At 37.5% G+C, this 22,617-nt stretch overlaps 1 protein-coding gene across 6 annotated transcripts in view; it reads right to left on the bottom strand.

Annotated features, from left to right (window-relative positions):
• Positions 1-21,679, bottom strand: part of PTBP2 (polypyrimidine tract binding protein 2) — a 55,630-nt gene extending 33,951 nt beyond the window's left edge. For 2 of the 6 annotated variants that reach the window (XM_086617840.1, XM_086617839.1), the window contains exons 1-3: positions 21,465-21,497; positions 19,848-19,878; positions 6,807-6,882 (exon numbers count right to left, since the gene is read on the bottom strand). In XM_086617840.1, the coding sequence (XP_086473966.1) occupies positions 6,807-6,882; positions 19,848-19,878; positions 21,465-21,472 (115 nt within the window). In that variant the 5' untranslated portion in view covers positions 21,473-21,497. Of the gene's footprint in view, positions 1-6,806; positions 6,883-19,847; positions 19,879-21,464 lie in introns of those variants that run through there. The other 4 variants (XM_086617837.1, XM_086617838.1, XM_086617841.1 and 1 more) reach the window with 4 other exon arrangements.
• Positions 21,680-22,617: the final 938 nt, after the last annotated feature.

Genomic DNA, 22,617 nt, shown 5'->3' on the forward strand with positions numbered 1-22,617 from the left:
TTCTGCAGGAGTCAATTTCTGTTTCACAACTGTCAGTACACACCAACAACCAACTACTAAATAAATACTTTAGCTTTCCTGAAACACTTATTTCATCCTCCAATATAATCAGTTTATACGTTAAAGACAAGAAGCTTACTAGCAGTATTATTTATTGTTGTTGCTAATGTAGAAAGTACTTCTTGTTTCACATTCACTAAATGCACAAAATTTAATGTTATGAACAAGTAGAGCATAGGACATATATCCACATAGGAAATATGTGACCAAGAGAAGGGCAATGGAATTATGAAGATACCTGGTTTATCACTGAGGACTATGACCAGACAGAAAGATTAAATATTGCAGTGGCTACTGAACACAATCATCTGCATAAAACAACCTTCTATGGAAACCATAGGCAACCACAAACTGGAAGGGTGTAACAGAGACCATTGTGGTTTCATTTCTGAGGTTCTTTCTTTAAATATATATACCCAACTTGATGTCACTGACAGAACGTAGGAAGAAGAGACCTTTGGCCTGATCTAGTGACAAACTTTTCCACAAGTGTCAACAGGTTCTCGAAACAAGAAAAACAGGACCTTTGTTTTAGTATAGGTATCTTCAAAAGTTCAAGCTAAAGACAAAATCTAGAACTTAAAATGTTTGAGAGAAAGAACAAAAAAGGAGATACTACACTCGAAAATAAGATAAAAACATGAAGAATATGAAGTTCTCTGAACTCTGCATTTGTTAACCTTAAAATTAAAGGCTACGTGTTCAGTGTTAATTATGCTTGTTTCGTTGGAGGGCAATTTTTGCTGTTTTGGGTCTTGGAGGGGAGAGCATGTTCTGCAAGACTCTGTACTTCAAAGTACTTCACACCCCATTATCCTTGCCTTCCTAGGCCACTACTACATTGTAGAAGTCTTATGACTTGAACAAAAGCATTAGCTGTAGTAATAGGTGGATTTTTACCATGGACATGAGCCAGGTTATGAAGGAAAATCTTGACCAACCAATAATAAAACTATCTTTGTACTATAAGAATGCTTCCTATCAAGGATTTGAGCGTAAATAAGTAAACATGGTCAAGCAATTAAAAACTTAACTACATGGCTTTTAACTGTCTCATCTGCACATAGGCTGCACCTCTGTTTCAAAATCCACTAAGTTTTCTAAGCAACAATAACACACAATAGGTACAGTGGCTGTTCAATGTTACACAGTCTAACACTAATGCACTTCCCTGCACCCCTTAAAATATGTAAAAAATACTACGGCTAGAGTTAAATGAAACTGAAGTGGAACAAAAATGAATTACCACGGCATAGTGATGCAGACAGAAATTAACTAAATTAATAATAACAGCTACATTTTATTTCTCCCATCCTAACTTTTTTGAGGGGTTTGGTTTGGAGTTTTGGCTTATTGTTGTGGGTTTTTTTTAAAGTTTCTTAATTTATAACAAGATTCAGGCATTCAAAGCACTAAAATCTAGTTCATCCACATGTACATGCCCATGTATATCTGTAGAAAAATGTAAATTATAGTCTATTATTAAATTATTATACTTTCCAATCATATGTGCTGTAGTTCTTCAAATCTTTCCAATTACTATTAATTGTAATCAATTTGCAGACTTCAAAAGCAAATTACCTATGTTTAGGCATCATTAATGTTAACTAATAACCAATTTTACTTAATTTGCCATCAAAACCAGCACATCTATGTTTATTCTCCAAGTTAAACACAGCACTTGAAATATTATTAGCTTGTATGCCTCAGTGCTAAGTATTCTGTTAATACAATGAATTACCTACCAAAGTCACTGCTAACATTCCCTGCTAATGAAGGAAAAACAAGATCAAGATTAATAGTATTGTTTAAAGCTCCAGGAGTTTCGTGAGCTCAGTTGCAAAATGATTTTTGAAATGTTTTTACTGATTGAACTTATACAGATGTGAACAATGAAATTGGTGGCAGCTATGGAAAAAAAAAAGTGTCAATTCTTCTGCTTCAATGCCTTGTCTTTGACAAGTCAATTTTCATAAAACTTTCATCAACATCTTTCACTTTTTATCTACACTCCTTAAAAATTTTGATTTTTTTGCGTGTGGATTTCAGCAATATGGTTCATGGCATGAGCATCTTCATACATATAATTGTTCATAAAACTTTCATTAAGCAGTCCTCCATCTGAAAAAAGCCTCACAATAAGTTCAGCATAAAATAACCCACCACAGAGGAAACCACTTCTTTCTAGTTCTGAAAGAGTTTGTTTTTTTTTTTCTTCGATTTAAAAGCTGCAGGATAAGTAACTGCAGTCATGTATTTATCGAACATACAGCATTGAAAGGTGAAAAAAAGTTATTTATGTCTATTATTACAATGTGCGTAACTAATGTCTTTAAAAAACAATCCAAGGTCAAAAACATTTTTTAAATATCCTGGCTTCAGCACTGGTTTCTCAGAATCCTGTTACCAACCATATTTTAGTTTACCTAAACTGCTTTTCTAGTCATTGTCTGCTGCATCAACATGAAAACAATGAATTCACAGATCTTTATGAGAGGGTTATACTCTTCAAAGAGATTGGAAAGAAGCAAGATTAGGACAGAAAATAAGAATAGATTTTGACAATATTTTCAGAAAGCTGAAGGAAAACACTGGTAGTAGTTCAAGCAGTAGTAGAAGGCCTGTGCCTCTGACAGTACAACTTCAACATATCAATGTCAGCTGATGCGAAAACCTCAGAACTTTACATATCTAACATCAAAAAGAGAACTTCTTAGAAAAGCTTAGCTATTTGCTGACCTGGAACTTACAAAACTGTCCTCCCTTGCAACAAATTCTGATCTACAGATGGGATTCTTCTCTCAATGTTTACAGAATGATGTTCTGCCATACTGCTCATAACTAATTCAAGAAAGAAAACAAAAAAGCCTTGTATATTTAAATATAAATGCTTAACTGAAATGAAATTCCACAACAATAAGGACAGTAATCAAATTATGTACAAAACAGGAGATATAAGGGTTCAGACTAAGTGGCAAAAGAACTCATACAGAAGTCATCCTCAATCATCCAAGTCTAATTTTCTTTTAAAGGCTGTTCTTTTACAAAAGACACACAAAGTACTTAAGACAGTAACTTGATTTGAGTGAATGGTAATACAACATACTGTCAATTTCCTTTCATCTATACAGTCTTGAAGATGGATACTGAGGAAAAAAGCTGTTTAGAAAATTCTCAAGGATCAGGCCTTGTATTTTGAGCAATGTGCTTTGGACGAGAGTCCAACATGCTAGCACCTTCCTTAATTCTGTAGTGTTTATCAAATTACCAGTGGTTCAAATAATCAGTAAGAACGCAAACCAAACATCCGTCCAACAATTTTGCAAGTTTCTTTCACAAAAAAAAAAAAAAAACAAACCATGAGGGATTCATACATCCCTGTAGGGCAGAGAAGCACAGATCTTTCATGCCTTTCTCTAAGAGAATTAGTAAGCGTATTCATAAAAGCACTAAAGTACTACAGTATTCTAACTGAATGGAAGCCGAATACAGGAAAAAAACCCTAATGGAACAGTTATCACGATAAAAGGGTAGAATAAACATTTTTCAAAACCTCATCTCTAGTTAATCCCTAAAGACACAGTCCCCAATTCTACCAAAAACACTCACTTCCATGAAAAGGTCATATTTTTTTTCTACAAATTAGGCAATTTGCTTTAGGTTAATATTTCCATAGCAGAGATTTAGAAAGAAATGAGGCTGGGACTCACAAGTTTTTGCTCTAAGTTTAAGTCTGCTAAGGCACTGCCAGTGACACCTGGGGTTTTTTTATGGTTTTTGACATACTTGTACAAATAAGGCTCAAAGGATTACAAGGACAAACTGTTTCTTTCTTCTGTTCATCTAGGCATCTGTTTGGAAAGATATCACAGGATCAGATGTTGAAAATATCAAGGTCAAAACAAGAACAGGTTGCTACGTACTCCAGAAAGCAACGACCAGGTCTCATGATATCATGACACTTCTAAACTGTAAGAATGAAAGGGCAAGAACAAGTTTTAAGAGTTACAGAGTAGGCCAATTTCTACAACATGTCTCCTTTACAAAGAACTTAATAAATGATTACAGATTCTCTTAAGCCGTAGATATCTGAGGAAGACTCATCACTACCATGCTTTGGCTACAGCAAAAAACTCTATTTACAAAAGTTTTAAATTCTTCTAAGAGAAAAGTAACAACAGAACCGAAGCAAAAAGAGGACACTGATTTGGACACAAGAATACCTGAACTCATGTGATTTCACGAGATGGGTACAGAAAAATTAACATATGAGTTTCCAGTTCAGATCTAACTACTTCTGGGTCTACAATCAGAACTTGTAAACTGTGCAAGTTTGGAAAAAGTACTTCCAGGATCACGATAAACAAAACAGCTATGGGAGAATACATTCAGAAATAACACTGAACTGTGGATTAGCCTACTCTACACATTTTTTTTAGCTATTTAACCAAGGTCGGCAGGCAGAAGAGAAATTTGAACACAATCCCAAGAAACTGCTTAAAAACAAACAAAAAAACCTCCAAACCAAACTAGCCTCTTTTCCACTGACCTCTACAGAGAATGGCTTAAATTATAATATAGCATTCAGATTGGAGTTTTTTGTTTGTTTTTGATTATTTTTCTACCAACCTCCTTTATATATTACACAATTTGCATGTAAACTTTTGTAACAGACGATTGACACCATAGGAACGAGACCACTATTCAGACCACTGCTGCTTGTTAATGAGACCGTTCCTCAGAAGTCATTTAAGGTTCTGGATGCCTAGAGACATATGAAGAAGTCTCACTTGTATAAAACGAAGAATTAACTCATTTGAAAACTCCCTCACCAATGCTCATTCTTTGGTAACAAAAAACACAAACACAACACAAAACCAAATACTAAATCAGCTTTAAAAGGGGGGAAACAAAAAACAAGGTGGGGAAAAGAATCTGTATTTGCTAAATACATCAAACTCCCAAGTCCACATAATGGAATCAAAGTACTCTCTTCCATTTTAAGAACTTTTCAAGGAGAAAAGAATTTAAAGTTTCAGGCTTCTTAGACAAGCTTCTGTATTTTTTCCTTCAAAAACCTCAAAATTATAAGAATTTTTATTTCAATGTTTTCCCCTTTAGCTTTTGGGTTTTTTTCCTTTGATAAATCAACTTGCATTTAATACTCCTGAACTGAAAGTTTCTTTAAAAATCTATGGAAAATTTTGTAACATTCCAGACTTTGTCCTGGTAACAGTGCTCTCCCTCCTCCTTACACCACCCAAATCCAAACCCTCACACACACAACACAAATTCCTTTTCATTCTAGGTTCTTATTTAAGTAAAGCAAACTGATGAAGCACTAACACCCAGCACTGAAGAGGACATTAAAATAAGAAGAGGGATCTCTTTCAGAACCAGAAGGAAGTTAAGAAAAGCAGGGGAGACAAACATACATTCTGGGATTCTAAAATGGCTATGAATGCACTACACTGCATTTTTGACCTATTCCAAAGAATCATCTCTTCACCTTTGGCTACAGAACTGCCAATGGAAGTGGTTCTCCTCTCTTCTGCTGCCACTCTCCTCCACCCCACATTGCACTGAATCTAGTAACATGGCTGATCAGCAAGTTGCTCCAAGGGAAAACGACACTTTTTGGCAGAACACAGTTTGATGCCGGAAAGCTCATTCTGCTAGTGTATGAGCACTCCAACATACAGAGTGAAGCAGAAACGTGGAGCTGGGTTTTTTTTTCTGCTTGTGCTAAGGATGCAGGATGAGAAAGCGTAGCACTACTCATTCTCTCAAGAGCTGCCACCACAGCACCCTAAATGTAACACGAAATTGCACCCTGAATCCCAATCTTTTACTACTAGATTAAAAGGAAAGAGTGCTACTATTATCAGCAACTATATTGCTCAGCACATAAATATGGAAAAATTGATCACGCACATTAAAGCGGTGAACCAGGCAACTATTTGGAAAGCCCAGCAACACTTTGATGCCATGAACCAATTCCTCCACATCTCTGAGAAGAGAGAAAAAACACATATTGGGAGGAGGCGGAGAAAAAAGGAGAAAAGGCAAAATGTCGGAAGTGAGCCCTCCAAGGGAACTTAATGCACGTTCAACACACAGAAGCATTAACTGCAACAGAAGGCGTTTTAGTACATACTAATTCATGAAAAGCCTTTTAATCAAGCATCATCAGAAACTTGACTGGAGAACCACCACGTTCACTTTGGACTGACGTTCTGAGATTCCATTGCTGCCATCTCAGACCGAAGTAGCTGAAGTAGCAAAGTAAAGTTTCCTGCTTTAATAGACTAAATCAGAACAGAGCAAAACTCTCTTTTCCTGAATCCATACAATATTATGAAACTTGCATAGTGTTCTTCCCTGATTTGCCCAGATTTACAGATGTCTATGTGTGAAAAAGCTGATGTCATATAGGAGTTAAGCTGTTTACCTTTGCTTGGTAGCTGTGAATCTTTACTTTGAAGGCAGCTGTACAAGACAAGTGTGATTTTTCATCCCATCAGTCACCAACAATTTAATGTACAGACATCTGAAAGTTGTCTCTTGTTTTATGGGATTATTCTTCTCAGAAACCCAAGGTTTGGGAGCATATACAAGGTCACTGCATTCCAACAGTTTATCCCTCTATAGCACAACGGATTCTTGTTTCAGTGTTCTCCCCTTGCACACAGGAAATGAGTCCAAGTATAAATGATATATTTCTCCTTTGAAAGGGCATCACTTACCAGTAACTACCATGCTGCTCATGTTAGAGTTCGGGCTATTGAGTACACTGCCTGAAAGAAGTTCGTCAGATCCTCTCTAAAAAGAAAGAGACAGTAAGAGATTTTTTTCCTCTATTTTGTGATTTTTAAAGATGATATTAAAAACGTCAGTGTGATAGGGAAAACCTTTTAGAACTTAAGCAAGCATAACCAAACCTATTCAGATTTGGCAGACTTCCTCTTTTCAGATAAGTGCAACAACTTGAAATCTAAGTAAAGCAGTATATTTACATGGCAATCTTTGAAATGAGAGCAGCTTAAGCACAACTGTTTCACCCACCACTGAAACACAGTCACCTCCAGACACAACGAGAATTTCTGAACAATAATTTTGCCCAGCGTTTCAAATTAAAATATTATAATTAAATAATAATTTTGTCTATTTCAATAACATTTAAAGAACTTATTGTTTTACTATTTTAATACATGTATATATTAAATTATTATATTTAGCTAAAACTACAAGGGAAATCTATACGAACAGAAATATGGAGTTTAGCTCACGTCTAACATCCCTACTTACAAAAAAAAAAAAAGACTTGTTTTCATAAGAAATGATCAATTTTCATTTTGGGGACATCCATTTGTCCTGCAAAACACAATTTAGGGCAGGGAATTACATCTTGATCATAATTCTTAAAACATGACAAATATCAATTAAGTGGTCTTGAAAATGACTCAAAAGTGGGCTGCAAAAATCACAGGAGGGTTTATACTGAAAATGTACAAGATAATCTTTTCCTCTCAAATTATTTGCAAGATGAGCATTTGATGTAGCTGAAGAGGCTTTTGCTTCTTTTCATGTCTTTTTTTTCTTTTATCCTCCATCCCCCTCCTCCATTCCTCAAGACTTCATCTCTCAAAAAGCCCCCAAAATATTTAGGTGATATTTCATTATAAAAAAATTTAAAAGGGAATAAACTTGACACCCTTTGAAGATTATCTTTAATTTCTTATTGGTTCTTTCCTCACTTCAAAAGTATTTCCCCAGCACCCTTAACACTACTCCAGGTCACTGCTAAAATGGAAATGAGGAAAGAAAACAGTTCCTACTCATCTTTATAAAAATAAACGTGTTTAATTCTGTTATCAACACTACAAAACAATCTCAAGAATAGTTAGCAAATATGTTTTACAGGGCACCTCAACACTGCATACTAAATTAACCTGAGGAGATCACCTTTCTAGGCAGCACAGTTGCAAGACACGTAAAAATCAAACCTTTATCATTTTATAACAGTACACTGTATATGCAACAAGTGTTCCTTGTATGGATGAAGTTTGTTTAATCTACACTCAAAATCCAGGAGCTCTTAAAAACAGTATATACGTGTATGCACACACAGAGCCATTAAAGTTTACTTAGTTTTCAACATCAGCTCTGAAGAATCTTTATACAATTTTACGGAATACTCTAAGCTCTTTAGGGTACATAGCAATAAAAGCTGTGCCTATCAAATCAACAACAGTTTTCCTTTAAAATTGAGTAATGCCTAATACCACGATTAGGTAGGGCCATAAGAAGGTCCACATCTTGTCCTTCTCAATGTAAGAACAGATCTCTAATCAGATATAACTAAGAAAAAGTTTAGCTGGACAAAACTGAGAAACAAGTTAGAGAAGTTACGGAAACTCTATGTTATTCAAACTACATTACTTTCTACTGTAAATATAATACACTAATTCAGGCACTCAGTAAACATTGAAACATAAACAATCTTTCTTTCTCTTTAATGCTTTATTTTTCTAACATAGTATTTACATGGGCACTAGCAGTATTAGCTCACTCAGAGATAACTGCAGTTAGTTCTGCTCGCAGCTATCCACCTAGCCTTGCCTGGAAGCTCTTGCCTGTAGCCTAGACAGCTCAACTGAAAAGGCAGAAGTAGCAGCAGAGACTGAATCACCTCATAGTCAGGCATATTAAAATAATTCAGGATCTTTTTTTTTCCTTCATATGACAGGCATTAATTTGCAACAGTACAGCAGTTACCGCATAAATAGCTGAAACATCCCCAATACCAAATGAATGCTCTTCCTAAAATCTGCAGGAACTTTACAATTCTGAAATATCTCTAAATTTGAGTTGTCTTCAGCTTCAAAAAGTTACTTACATCAGCAAATGCTGACTAGTAGAATGCAAGAGTGATTACATAAACTTGTGGTTCCTAGTAAATCAGGCTTTCAAAAAGCTGTTAATTTCCTAATCCACAGCAGAAAAATCCAAAAGGAGCACAAATTACTCAATAGAGTGGATATTCAGTTACTGTATTTGTGTTTCATGAACAGTTAAAAGAGTTTTCATTTTGAAACATATCATTTTGCATTTCATGAATACATTCAGAGTCAATCACAAGATTTTGTCATTGCACTTGAAAGAGTTCTCACAGTTTTGCTTCAGAAGAAGTAGTAAATGTGAATTCCTCATATTGGCACGCAAATTCTACATTTGTTTTAGTCTCATAAACCAGTGTTCATAAGCCTGACTCACAGTTGTACAGGTTCATGTGGAACGTTCTTCCAGCTTACCATGAAATCACAAATGTATAGCAAACCTCTGCTAACTCACTCCCATACACACTTGCCAAGCTTGGTAAAAGACAAAGATATCTCTTACCGCGTGAGCAATCATCTTATTAGATACACATGGTTATTTTTCCTCAGCAGTTCTTAAGTAGCCTAGACACCTCTGCACTCATTCAGTATGTAACTTTAAAACCAGCTATGAAGCAAAAGACGTGATATACTTGGATAGTCAAAAGCAGTAACAGCCTGTTAATTGTCATTTACTTCAAAAGGGTGAAGATGACAGTTGTCTAGTAAAGCAATTTAATATAAGCATTTCACGTAAGCCAACGCGTACTCTCAGACTGGCACTACTATGTGACACAAGCACCTCCTGAATTACAGCATAAATACTTATTTTACTTACATTTATTCAGCAGAGATAAGACTTTATTCAATTTGTGGCTTGGGGTGCTTGGTTTTGTTTTTATGTGCATCTTATTTTAAAGGGTGCTAAGCCAAAAAGGAGTGGCATCTCACTCCAAGGGCAAAGCTCTCCACTCTGCTAATCTCACACACAGATTTCAGAATTATAACTCATTCCCAAGCATCTTGAACATTTGCTAGTCTTATTCTCAAGCACAACAGTTCTAGTCAAATCATGCAAAGAAAAGAAAACTTTAAACTAATTTAGGTAAGTTCTACTGAGTGTTTCAGAAATAAGGAAACGAAACTCAGATCTTCTAAGAACATAGCGAGTCAGATTCTAGGAAGAATGGAAGATCCAAGAGTAATGTTCACTTAACTCTTTTCTCCATCTGTGCAAACTGCTGTGTTCTAAAAAATCAAAGCAAGTTTGAGATTGTATAATGAGACTGAAGGTCACAAACACATAGATCACAGAAATGTTCAAATTTAAGTTAAAATAACAAATGAACAAAAAATACCACAATTATTTTATTCTGTCATAGACTGGAAAGTAAAATTTGTATAATAGCCAACACTATTAGACTAACTGAATATCTATTTTAGCACGAGGGAAGGAGATTATAAAGGGCAAAATAAGAAATATGAACTGCTATTATACTATTAATAGGTCATCTTCTGACAACTAGTCCTCAACAGCACAAGTTTTCAATGCCAAGAACATTTATCCAGATTAATCTTCCATAAAACCTAAACCACTAAATACTCAGATCAAAGATATCTAGAAGATTTCTTCATGAAACCAGCATCTGCCAAAATACTATCACACAACATAAACAAGGGAATTGTCAACCTAACTTCTTGCAGTGAGTGAACCTTAAATTTGTTGCAGAGTCAATACTGTCCTTTCAATGAAGCCCGTGTTATCACACCCTTGCCCCCATGAGAGCGTTTCCATCCATGGTGTGGAATCAGCATGTTAACGTATGGCTTTAACCGATAGAATTACGTAAAACTGACATATAGGATTGCTTTCAGAAGCAGATGAAAAACATATCAACTTAGATTTTGAATACATATTTTGGAGAAACTTCAATTTACAGTATATATAAAATAATATATATATATATAAAATTTAAGTAACACTGCATTCAGCTCTGGAGTCCCCAACATAAGAAGGAAATGGAGTTGTTGGAATGAGTTCAGAGGAAGGCCACAAAAATGATCCAAGGGCTGGAGCACCTCTCCTATGAAGACAGGCTGAGAGAGTTGAAGTTGTTGTTGTTCAGCCTGGAGAAGAGAAGGCTCCAGGGTGATGTTATAGCAGCCTTCTGGTACCCTTCCAACTCAAACCATTCTATGATTCTATGATATTTCAGTCAATTTCTGTAAGTGAATACAGTTACTGTAGAAGAGGCAGAGTATATACAATTTACAAAATCAATTATATAAAGAGAAAGAAAAAGCCCCTAGCTTAGCAAAATAATCTCCTAGCTCCTTGTTTTAACAGTCACAGCTAACTCAGAATCCCCAACTACACAAGATGGGTTTACGTAGCAGGATTTCAGATTTTTCTTCCCTGCCATAACAGACTACTATAAAGTTTCATGCTATTACAGGTTATAGTAAGTAGCTATGCAATTTCAAGAAGTCATAACAGCCATACCATCCTTCCAGGCTAATCAAAAATATCCTATTCAGAAGTCACTGCCTACTATCTTCCTCACATTCCAGATAAGGCTTTGAATATTTCAAACATTCCTCAGATTTTATTACATCCAAGGTAAAAAAAAAAAAAAAAAAAAGAAAAACACCCAAAGAACAACAACCTTGGCTTGAGAGTTATCAAAGAGGTTTAGTCTTTTAAGCACCAAAGTACTTTTTGACAACTGTTTATGAAAAAGAAACATCATCAGTTCTTTTCCCACTAATTCAGGGCTCTGGAGACTCTGATCAGAAGTTATGGCTGAACCTAACATAACAGACTGAGTGTACTACAGAAGGTTTATTAGAAGCATATGTAGATGCACTACAATACTACAAGAACACCAAGCTAATACTACTAGAAGCAGAAAACAAGTGAGAAAACTACACTTTGTTAGAAAGTAAACAGCATCATCTAAAATAATTTCTTAAATTCCCATCAGAAAAGATAAAGAATATATTCAAAGATATTGAAAAATACGTTTTCTGATAAATCCTCTCATTTATGGTATTCCTATCTGCTGACACTACAAACCTCTCCCAAGAACAGGATGCTTTTGCCCCCTCTACTTCCCTCTCTCCCCCACCTCCTCCTCCAGATAAAAGAAAAAAAGGAGAACTTTAGCTGCACTGCACATTTACCACAGTCATTCTCAGCCTCTAGGCATGAATTTCCCAAGGGGTATGACAAGCCAGGAGACAGATCTCATGATTTAAAGAAATCTAACAGCACTGTAAAACACTTCCTTTCTAACAACATCTGGGAACAATTTAAAAGAAAAAGCCAGAAACCTGACAGTATGGGGGAGAAATAAAAGAATATGAGAATTCCAACCCAGACATTAAACATTCCCCTCTAACATATACACACTTGTAAACACACTGCTTCAGTATTCAATGTCTGAACTAACTTTGGGGACTGGATGTTGGAAACAACAGGACAAGCACTTTAAATCCCCAAACATAGCATTTACAAACATTCACTTTACATGAGATGGATCAGAATTTAACAAATGCTTCATCTTTAACAGGATGCATTTTAATGAAACACTGCATAAATACACCCTCATATACACTTTAATGAAGAAGAAATACTCGATCTGCCTTATGCCCTGATAATACGTGCTACTGCTAAAACATATAATCCAAATAAACTAAAAAATAGACCCTTACACCTCTCATGTGTATAGGATCACAAAGGATTACTAATTCAGGGCAGGACAAGTCAAGTCCAAACATGCAATCCAAAAGAAATTCCATGTAGTTTCATAATTCTTTTACTAAGGATACAGTTTAAACTATAAGCTTGTTACCACTTCATCAGAACCTTACATACAAAGAGTATGTCTACTTGATTTCTTTCATTTTTTTTTAAAGACTACACTATTTAACTATATTAGCATGAAATCTTACCAAATAAGGCCATGAACTCCATTGGTGCTTAATAACTTATGTAACATCACTTGCTCTTAATTCAGTGTGAAGTTAACTGGATACAATATGAACACCTCTCCATACTTTTTCTCTGTATTCTCTTTTTTCTCCAGCTCAATTCTTTTTCATGCTATCCTCTGCCAATCATACATTGTTTATATAGCCTAACAACTAACTTCACCATTTTTACACTATTTTTTTCAGTAAGGAAGGATCTAGGAGAAACTTAAGCTTTTTATCCTTTCTCCTAGCAACTATACACATGGTATATGCCAAGTACCTAATTTATGAAAAAACAGAAAGTTTGTAGAAATTGAAAGCAAACACAGGAATCTGAAAGTCTTTAAGACTGAAGGGAAACAAGTCTCAATTCCTCTGAAAAGCCTCCAGGTTCTCAAAATACAATGTGAAAAAGAGCCAGATTTCTCAAAGCATCTCAAGATCATGATGGACTATTAAACCAGAAAGCTGAAGAGTAGAGAACCAAATCTCCACTTAAACCATGCCACCCAGCCTCACTTGTAAACCTTCGAACTTTCAGTTGTAATGAAAGACAGCAGGCAAGAGTCTCATCCAATACCAATCAACGCTTCAAACATTCAGGAGGAAGTACATAAACAAGGTAATTTATTCCAGCAATTCAGACTTTCTATTCCACTTTTACCAGGAAAGAAAGTGTTATCCTGAATCAGCTGTACGTAACTGGTAGTAAATTAGACTAGGTGAGAACAACTCACTAGAGCTACCACCTGGATGTGTTCTTACCTTTCTGGTCAGAGAACGATGGCACTTAGATGTACAGATTTGGTCCTTCAGTTGTAGTTTCTACATCTCAGAATAAGATCCACGAGGAAGGTATTTTCTACTCAATTCTCTGCTATTTCACAACAACAAATTAAAAATGCTAGTGCTACTTTGTCTATAACTCAATACTCATGTTATACATTCACAGAAAAACTGATTTCATGAAAAGCTGAAACCAGCCATATGTACCTGCAGCTATAAAGAACAGCCAGACCCCTAAATCAAACATCGCAGCCCCATTAACAGCTTCTGAAACCACAATCTTGTCTGAACCAACTACCACCAAAAGCAACAGTCCTACCTTCTTCCTAGCCTCAGCAACTTGTTCCTATTCTGTCCTCCTCTATTCTATACTGCTTCAGCCATTTATGCAAATGTACACTTTGGTACAAATCTTGACTAAAAAGATGTAACTCACTGTTGTGTCAGTTTAGCTTTATCCTGGTTAAGTTCCCAAGAGAGGTTTGTGAAGTGGCTACCCAAACATTTATTGCACAACTATTACAGTTACTGAGAAAACTGGAATGCAGCTTGATCTGCTTGTGAAAACACGGCCCAAAGCTCTAAGAAACAGGAAAGGTACTTTTCTGCTGATATTGGCTCATATTTTTCAGATGGTGCAAGTGATCACATTTCCCTTCCTACAACCCCCTCAATTAAGATGCAAATATAGGTGTCCAGTTACAAATGAAAAATCGGTGATTTCCAATTAGTGACAGACATCAAAACATATCAAATAGGTATACTAAGCCTTCCTTACATTGATGCATACTTGCTACAGAGCACAAACTAATTTTCAACGTTTTTCCTTTCCCTCCATTTTCAGCTCTCCTTATTTTTCCACATATATTATAGTGGCAAAACAAGCATTAAGAAAACAAGAAAAAAGTTACAAAAAAAAAATTTGGAGTAGACTGTTCTGAGAATAAATACAAAAGTAATTTCAAACAGGGTCAATTTACAGCAGAAGTTACTGTTAAAAAGAGAGCAGTAACTCTGCTCTCTTTACAATGAGCTTCTTACTTCACTGTAAGAAGTTATTTTTTGTCACCAAGGATGTGTTTCCCATACCACTGCTGAAAAGACAAATCCAGATGTCAGTTCTAAACTTCTGAACTCGGTCACACTTCATTCCTGCTTCACTGCTAGAATGTTCTGCATAGTTTTTGCTGTCTACTGTTGCTACAACTATTACTGAACACAAAAGTTGGTTGTGAAACACCATCCTAGACAACACAAAACTACAACAGTTCCTCCAATTCACAAAGAACCCATTTTTCTCATATCACTGCCTTTAGCAGACTTTGCCTAATCCACTAGCAATCTACTAGAAATTATATTAGACATGCAAAGATAGCTCAAAACTGTAATTCTAGTATTTTAAATACAATAAAACAGACCATCACATGGCATTTGTCTGTATGAATGAGTCAAACAGTTTTTTATCCTACTACTCTCTTCCTTTTATTTCATTAACTAGAATGACAATAGTGAAGGTAAAACAGATTTCAGAAAAAGAAGAAACTGAAAGGAAAATGCTATTTAAATATATTTTGTCATTTCTTAAGTTGAGTCTAAACTTCCGATAACTTGCTAGAATTTCCAACTGACTTTTTTCTACACATATTTTCATTATATGGTGTACGGTTCAAATAAAAAATAAAAAGTCACAATATTTGTTTCTACCACAAGGAAATTCGCAATTACTAGTAGCCAAAAAGGGTGAGTGTTCTCTAATTTTCTAAGAAAAGAGATTACCTCTCAGAACTTAAGTTTAAAAAAAAAAGCGGACAATGCTTCAAGAGTACCTACAGACACTGCTACTTTGTGCGCTCTTCCTTTTCTCCATCAGCTCGTATATCTTCTTGTTTTAGCTAACGCCCTTCCCCCATACTATTATATTCCTCCATGTTAAATTTCAGCAATCAGGAAAAACGGGGACTTTGTGACACATTACTGTCTGGAAAAGTAATAGAAAGCACAAGGACAGTGCTTCTTAGCATGTTCTACCCAACTCTAACATAACCAACTAAATATACACCAAGATTTCCCTCTTTTCTTAAGCATACTGCAAAGGCTGATGCCCTGACTTCTGCAGAAAAAGGCCATTCCCACATCTTTAAACAGTAAAAAGTGATGTTTACAGGAATATAAGAGTTTTCCCTCCCTAGGTATAACTGGGGCTGTCCACACTTGGCAGGTGAAGCTCCATTTTTGGCCAGTGTAGCCCAAAGCATTGTCAACAACGTCACAAATTCCCAAATGCTACATACCAAATAATGCATTCATGGAGGAATGACTACTTCTTTTCTCTCATCAGGTAGAAGTATAGCTCACCCATTCTGAAACGTGCAATGCGCTTACACAAAATGAGTCACTCAATCGTTCAGGCCTCATTTACTGCACAGTTACGCGTGCCATCCAGGAGAAAGATGATACATTAGACTGAAGTAGCACACACTGAAATATAATGAAAGAGAACTATCATCTTCAATAGGCACCAAAAGCTCACCTAAGTTATTCCCTGCACCTGTGTGATGCATATTCTTTACATCACATTTTATACCCTCCAAGGATTCTTTTAATTACTCCAGAGAAAAGATACATGATATACTTCATACATTCACTTCAACAGTTGAAAAAAGTTCTAAGTGCCAAATCAGTTTACTTATCCAGATTAAAGCATCATAACTGTAAAAAGAACTTAAGAGAGCAATTCAAACTACAGTTATTAGATTATAATACTCAAATCTGTATAGCCAGTGAGCAATGAGAAGTTTGAGACTAGAAGCTAACTAGCAGGTCATTTCATTTTTAGTGACCAAGGACCTCATGTAATAAAAACAGAGCAACTGAGAGGTACCCTTTCAAAACTAAAAAGCAAGCATTTTATATAACATGACAATTTTTAAAATCTATAAATTTAAAATGTACATAACTTCTTCAAGAAACAGAAAATTTAAAAAAATCTATGAACTATGTAATATACTATCGTTACTGGAATCCTTAGCTCTGTTCTATTCAAAAGTACTTTACACAAACTGCTTATATACAATCGGAGTTCACAAAGTAACATCAGACACAGAGCTAAAGCTCACTCTTTCTGTATTATTTTATAAATAGTAACAAAAGGGGTGAACTGCATGCAGAGTAACATTTCCTTGCCTCCCTGAATTCTAGGTAGCAAAATGAGACGTTACAGCCCAAATCAAATATGAATTATTTCACATGTACTTACAAGATGACTGGATTTTCACATGTTCTAACATTTTCAGAAGTTAAAGCACACTACTCTTCTGACAGATTTTAGCTGGGAAGTGTGCTCCCACTGCATATTTGGATTTGCACAAATCTCCACATTTACTCTATGTAAACCAAGTTTTCAAATAGTATTTCTCATGTTTTCCACCTCATTTTGAGTTTTAAGTATTCCTCGGCTTTTGGTGTTAATTTCTAGTGACTCAACATACAAATAAAATCAAGATTGAACATTCAACAGTTCGATGACCAAAAGTGTTCTAAATCAAATCAAAGTGCACAGCACAAATAAATGGTAATGGCTTCAAATTTAGCAGCCTTATTAGCAGGCAACTCTGAGACTATAAAAATACTATAAAACACTGTAAGCAAGTATTCCTTTTACTTTATACTTGCCTTCCCTACATGCAGTCCCCAAAGTTCAAAAGCCTTTTTTTTAATTCAAAGACAATTTCCAGACTACAGTAGTTAACTTCTGCTATTACTCTTTTACAAAAGGGTTTAAAAATATAACTACCATGCTCATTTTTCCATTTAAGAGAGAAACTAGCCAAACAACAGTTAACATAATTTTTGAATTTGTATCCGCATGACTGATGATAATAAAATAAAGCAAACTTTCCAAACAGAAGGGTCATATGTCACAATCCTGGTCATACGTCACAATCCTTTTCTCCAAATATAATTGAATATATCACAAACATGCTGTGTAACTGATCAGTAGATATGCAGTAGGTGCAAAATCCCAAGAAAGCATCAGGTCAAACAAATATCCCAGGTAAGTTGATTTCAAACAGGTAAATCTCTGCCCACTGCAAATGGCTATCCAGTTACAATAACAGCAGTGTCAAAAGAGCATTAAAGCTGCTGAGGCAACTCCTTGAACTCTAAACTTGCTCCCTATACATTCCCAAAGCACCCTAAAGAAAAGATAACAGTCAAGGAAAGGCCAGCTGAATGTTCCTAGTTGTTTAGATATCCCCTATAGGTAAAGCACTCCTCAACTTTAAAAGGTCAGTTCATTAAGAGTAGTGAACAGTCACCAGAGAACACAAAGGACAAGTGTTTCACATGGCCTTTCACAAAACATGACTGAAGCTAGCATTAGACTGCTACCCAAAGTGCATATATCAATTAGTAGGAAATTCCATTTTCCATTCTTATTAGTATCTTGAGATAATTACAGAAGCTCCAGAATACAATCCAGTTTACTCTCATATTTAACAGCTTTCTTCAGAAAACTATCATGCTTTGTATTTATTCCCACTACTTCCATGCACAAATGGATTGTTTCCTTTTAAAAATCCAGAGAATAAGTCCATTTTACAAGGCAAGGAACACACTTTTTTGACACTTCTGTGCCTTTCCTTGTATTTACTTTAATCACTACCTCTGATACACCTGTCTTGACTTTTCTTATATTATATTCACAATATAACTCATGTCATCTTAAGCGTCTTTACTTCGTTGTCTGGCTAGTATCTGAAAACATGGTTCCAAAAAAATTGCACTACACACTTACAACATATTTCATGAATGCTCAAATTCTCATAAGATTCTAAGTCACTTAAGAATGAATCCATTTACTTCTCCCAAAGTGAGAATGTCAGAATTTAAGGTTCAAGCAATATATGGTCTACCTGAAATTGCTTCCTCATTAAACATGATTTGGGGCAATTTGTAAGTTGTTTTGCCCCAAAGCTACATTCCCAACGTTTTAATCAGTTAACACTTTATCCTTCCAGGCAACAGAGAAACAAATCATGTCAGTTCGTACATCTGCTTGGGAATAGCTCTCCCAGAAACTACACTTTCCTCTTGATTCAGAGAGTGATTTCAAGCTTGCTTCCAATACTGCACAAACATGTGGAGCCAGATGGGTCTAGAACCTACATAACTGACTTCTTACAGATCCTCCTAGAAGCAAACTTGCTCAGAAACATAATACAGGTACATCTGACAGAAGAGCTGCTATATCTACAGGCCAGCTGTATTACATAAGAACGAGTCCAAATCCAGCAGGACCAATACTGAATCTGAGCCAAAGAGCTTTACTAGACAAAACCTGGCTTACCAAACAGTTAACATAGACCACGTTCGGGTGGAAAGGCAGCTAAGTATTATAGCTACAAAATCCCTGAACAAATGTGGAGACTTAACTGTATGTACTAGAAAACTTCTATGTTTCTACGACTGAAACGTAATCGCTTGCATGCATTCATTAACATAACCTAAAGTTATCTTGTCCCATACATCTTTGTATTCTCATTATTTCTCAGTCTGCTTCTATGAAATACTGATCTAATTCCTATAACAGATTTGAATATAAAACTGAAATAAATAGTAAATTAAGAACCATTTGAAACATCTTTCCTTGTTACAACAAGTATGATAAATTTATAACCAAACTTGAGAAATAAAGCAAAGCAAACATCCAATTCTCTGTCAACATAACAAATTCTACCTCGCATATTTTTGTGTCCTATTACGGTCACTTCTCAACTTCAGTGGTAACTGTTTTGAAAAATGGACGTGATGGGGAGAGAGAAGAAAACATGTCTTTTACACTCACCATGCAACAAGGAGAAAGTGCTGTTTCAAAAAAAATCTGCAAAATTAAGCTTTAAAATAAGAAGCTGACACCGCTACATTAATCTAGAACCACTGTTTACAGTTCAGTGCCTAGAAAAGTCTTTTGTGTAGAGCCTCCAATTTATCTCTAGGGATTTTTGGTTAATAGAGCATATACTGCTCACTAAATATCAGCTGATAATGACTAGTTAAAATCTTACAACTTGCAATTACTGATGCTTAAAGTAGTTCATTTCGCAACAACAATTTTATCCCTTATTTGCTAAGTGTACATCCTACCTTCACACCAACTGCAACATCAGTGACAATGCTGTAAAAAAAGAAAAAAACAAGAACACAAGTCAACCAATTTATCCTCATAAAATCAACTTTTTAATGTATTGCAATGACAAAATAATGAGGAATCTGAATAGCCAACAACTTCCCCAACGAAGAAAATATGTTTAAACAACACAGTAGGACTGAGGGAAGTACAAAAGAAACCTACAAAAGCTACTGAGCTCCCCCAGCTTATAGGCTTCTCCAAAAGAGCCCAAAGTTTCAAGTAAACATCTGCACTGCCAGGAAATTTATTTAGGAAACTCGGTTTTCTGGACTACATAAGACTACAGGGTGAAAATAAAAGAATTTAAAAGTAAGTACAGAACTTCTCTCACTCATCCCTACTAACTACATGGCTAGTTCAACAACACAGCCTACCCCACAGATCATGTTACAGCAGAAAGCAATGAACACATTTTTTTAAATTGGCTTGAAAAAAAAAGAATGCATTGGCAGGTACACCTATATGAAATTTAATGAGGTACTCCTATACCAGACTCTGCAACAGGTATGTCAAGGTACATCTTTTCTTAGAGGTTGTGACATCATAATTCACAGTGTGTAACACAATCCCACAAGAAATCTAATTCCACATCAAAAAAAAATGAAAGCAAAACGTGAATATGTGAAAGCATTCCACAATGCAATACTCATTAATGACAAGACTTCTCAGACATGATTTGTAGCTCCCAACATTATAATCACAACTAACCATAAAAAGCCTTTAGAACTCTCACAGTTGAAAGGTTATATGCTTAAAGCATACCAAAGAGATTGCTTCTCTGTTTGAAGCAGAGTAAACAACTTCATAGGAAATCTGGATGCTAGAGGATGTTGTGTTTACACTGATGAAGGCTACAACCAGCAGCCTCATTCTCCAGGTCCAACAGAAAGGCCTTGTGTGCAGTGACTGCCCAGCCCAGCTCCCGGCCAGGAGCGAGGGCCCTGCCCGTCCCGTACGGCTGACTGATGCCAAAAACCTTCCCTTCTTTGGCTTTTACAGCCAGTCTCCGACATACACAAAGGCATCTTTCTACCTGGAGGAGGGGGGAGGCCAGAGGGCTTATTAGGCTGTTTCTGAAAACAAAAGAGCCCGACATCTGGCTCCTGCCGGCATCGCTCCTCCCCTCCAGCCAGCTCCAAAACAACCCCGAGCCCTACCGAGCGCTCCTCCGCACCCCGCGGCTGGGGGCAGAGAGACAAGGCAAAGCGATGGAGAAGGAGAGAAGAGGCTCTGGAGGAGAAGGATGGGTGTAGATCACGCTCCCTTCTTTACAGCGAGATCCGGCGTCTTGGGCACTACACTAAGTAGGGGCGGCCCAAAGCCCTCAACCGTTTAAACGGCAACCCCGGGGGAGAGGCTGAGCCCGCTCCTCACCCCGCGCCCCGTACTGGGCCTCAGGCTGCAGCTGTCCCGCGGCGGGAAGCCCGCCCGCCCCCACCGCCGTCGGGGCAGCGGCCGCTCCCCACGCCCTCGGAGACGCCCGCCCGCCGGCAGCCGGCACAGGTCCCGGCACCGACCGGCGGCACAACCGCGGCAGTACCTTCGCCCCCGCCGCCCCGGTCGTTACTCACCCGTCCATCGCCGAGCAGGAAATAGCGCGGATAAGCGGGACACACAACCGCACAGGCAACGCGTACAGGAAAGCTTTGAGAAAATGGCGGCCTGGCCTGCACGGAAACCGCCGAACGTTGCCGAGTACCGGACTCCCCTCCTCGTCCGTCGCCGCTACAGAGCATGCGCCGGCCGCCTGGGCATGCGCTGTCGGCGCCGGTGAAGTTGTTGCCATCAGCTGCCCGGGCTGAGCCGTCTCGTGAGGCGGCGCGAGCCTGCCCCGCGAGGGGCGGGAGGCGGCGGGGCGCGATCGTGAGTTCCTCTCGCTGTGGGGACCCGCCGCGCGGCGGGGCGGCATTCCCGCTCCTCCCGCCCCGACGCGCCCCTTCAGGAGCGAGGTCGCCTCAGGCGAGCCCGGCTCGCGGTCCTGCGGGGAGCGCGCCCGAGGGCGGTGGGGGCAAGCCCGCTCCGGGGACTCTGTCGGGGGTCCCTGCCACCCCAGCTGGGGCCGCAGCTGGCCCGCCGGGCGGCACTTGTTGCGTGTAGAGACTTTCCGTGCCTGGTGCCAGCACTTGGCAGCGCCGGGAGCCTTTTCCTTCTCGTCACGGAAAACGTTCGGAGGGGCCGCGCACCCGCGCACACCCGGTCCCCTCGGAGGGCCCGACCCTGGCGGGGAGCCCTGTCCTCCGTGCCTTTGGTTACACGTACAGCAGACCACTAACACTACTTCAAAAAATAAAGATGAACGTACAAATTGACTATTGCAGTGAGCTAAGCTGTTTCTTCACAGAATTGGTGTAGCCATGGTTCTCTGTAAACTACTGTTACCAGGATAAAAACTATTTGCTATACATGGCCATTAGGAAATAAGTTTTTTCTCTCTGTTATTTTTTGCTAGGTCTCAATATTTCATCACAAATCTTAAAATGTTTGATATGGAGTTTCTAGAAAGAGAGTTGTTCATGGGACAATCCTGCATTGCATTCAAAGTCAAACTAAAAATTTGGCATCTGTGAAGGAAAATATGAAAATGTGATCCAAATGTTCCTAAAAGATCCCAAGCCCAGAAGGATACGAAAACGTATTCAAAACACTTCTCTATTTCCTTTATTTTGATCTGGCAATAGTGGTTTCAAAAATACAGGTAGCCCATTACTTGATTGCACTTTGATT

This window comes from Tauraco erythrolophus, chromosome 10 (genome assembly GCF_009769465.1).
Source record: "Tauraco erythrolophus isolate bTauEry1 chromosome 10, bTauEry1.pri, whole genome shotgun sequence".
In the NCBI taxonomy this organism is placed as follows: domain Eukaryota; kingdom Metazoa; phylum Chordata; class Aves; order Musophagiformes; family Musophagidae; genus Tauraco; species Tauraco erythrolophus.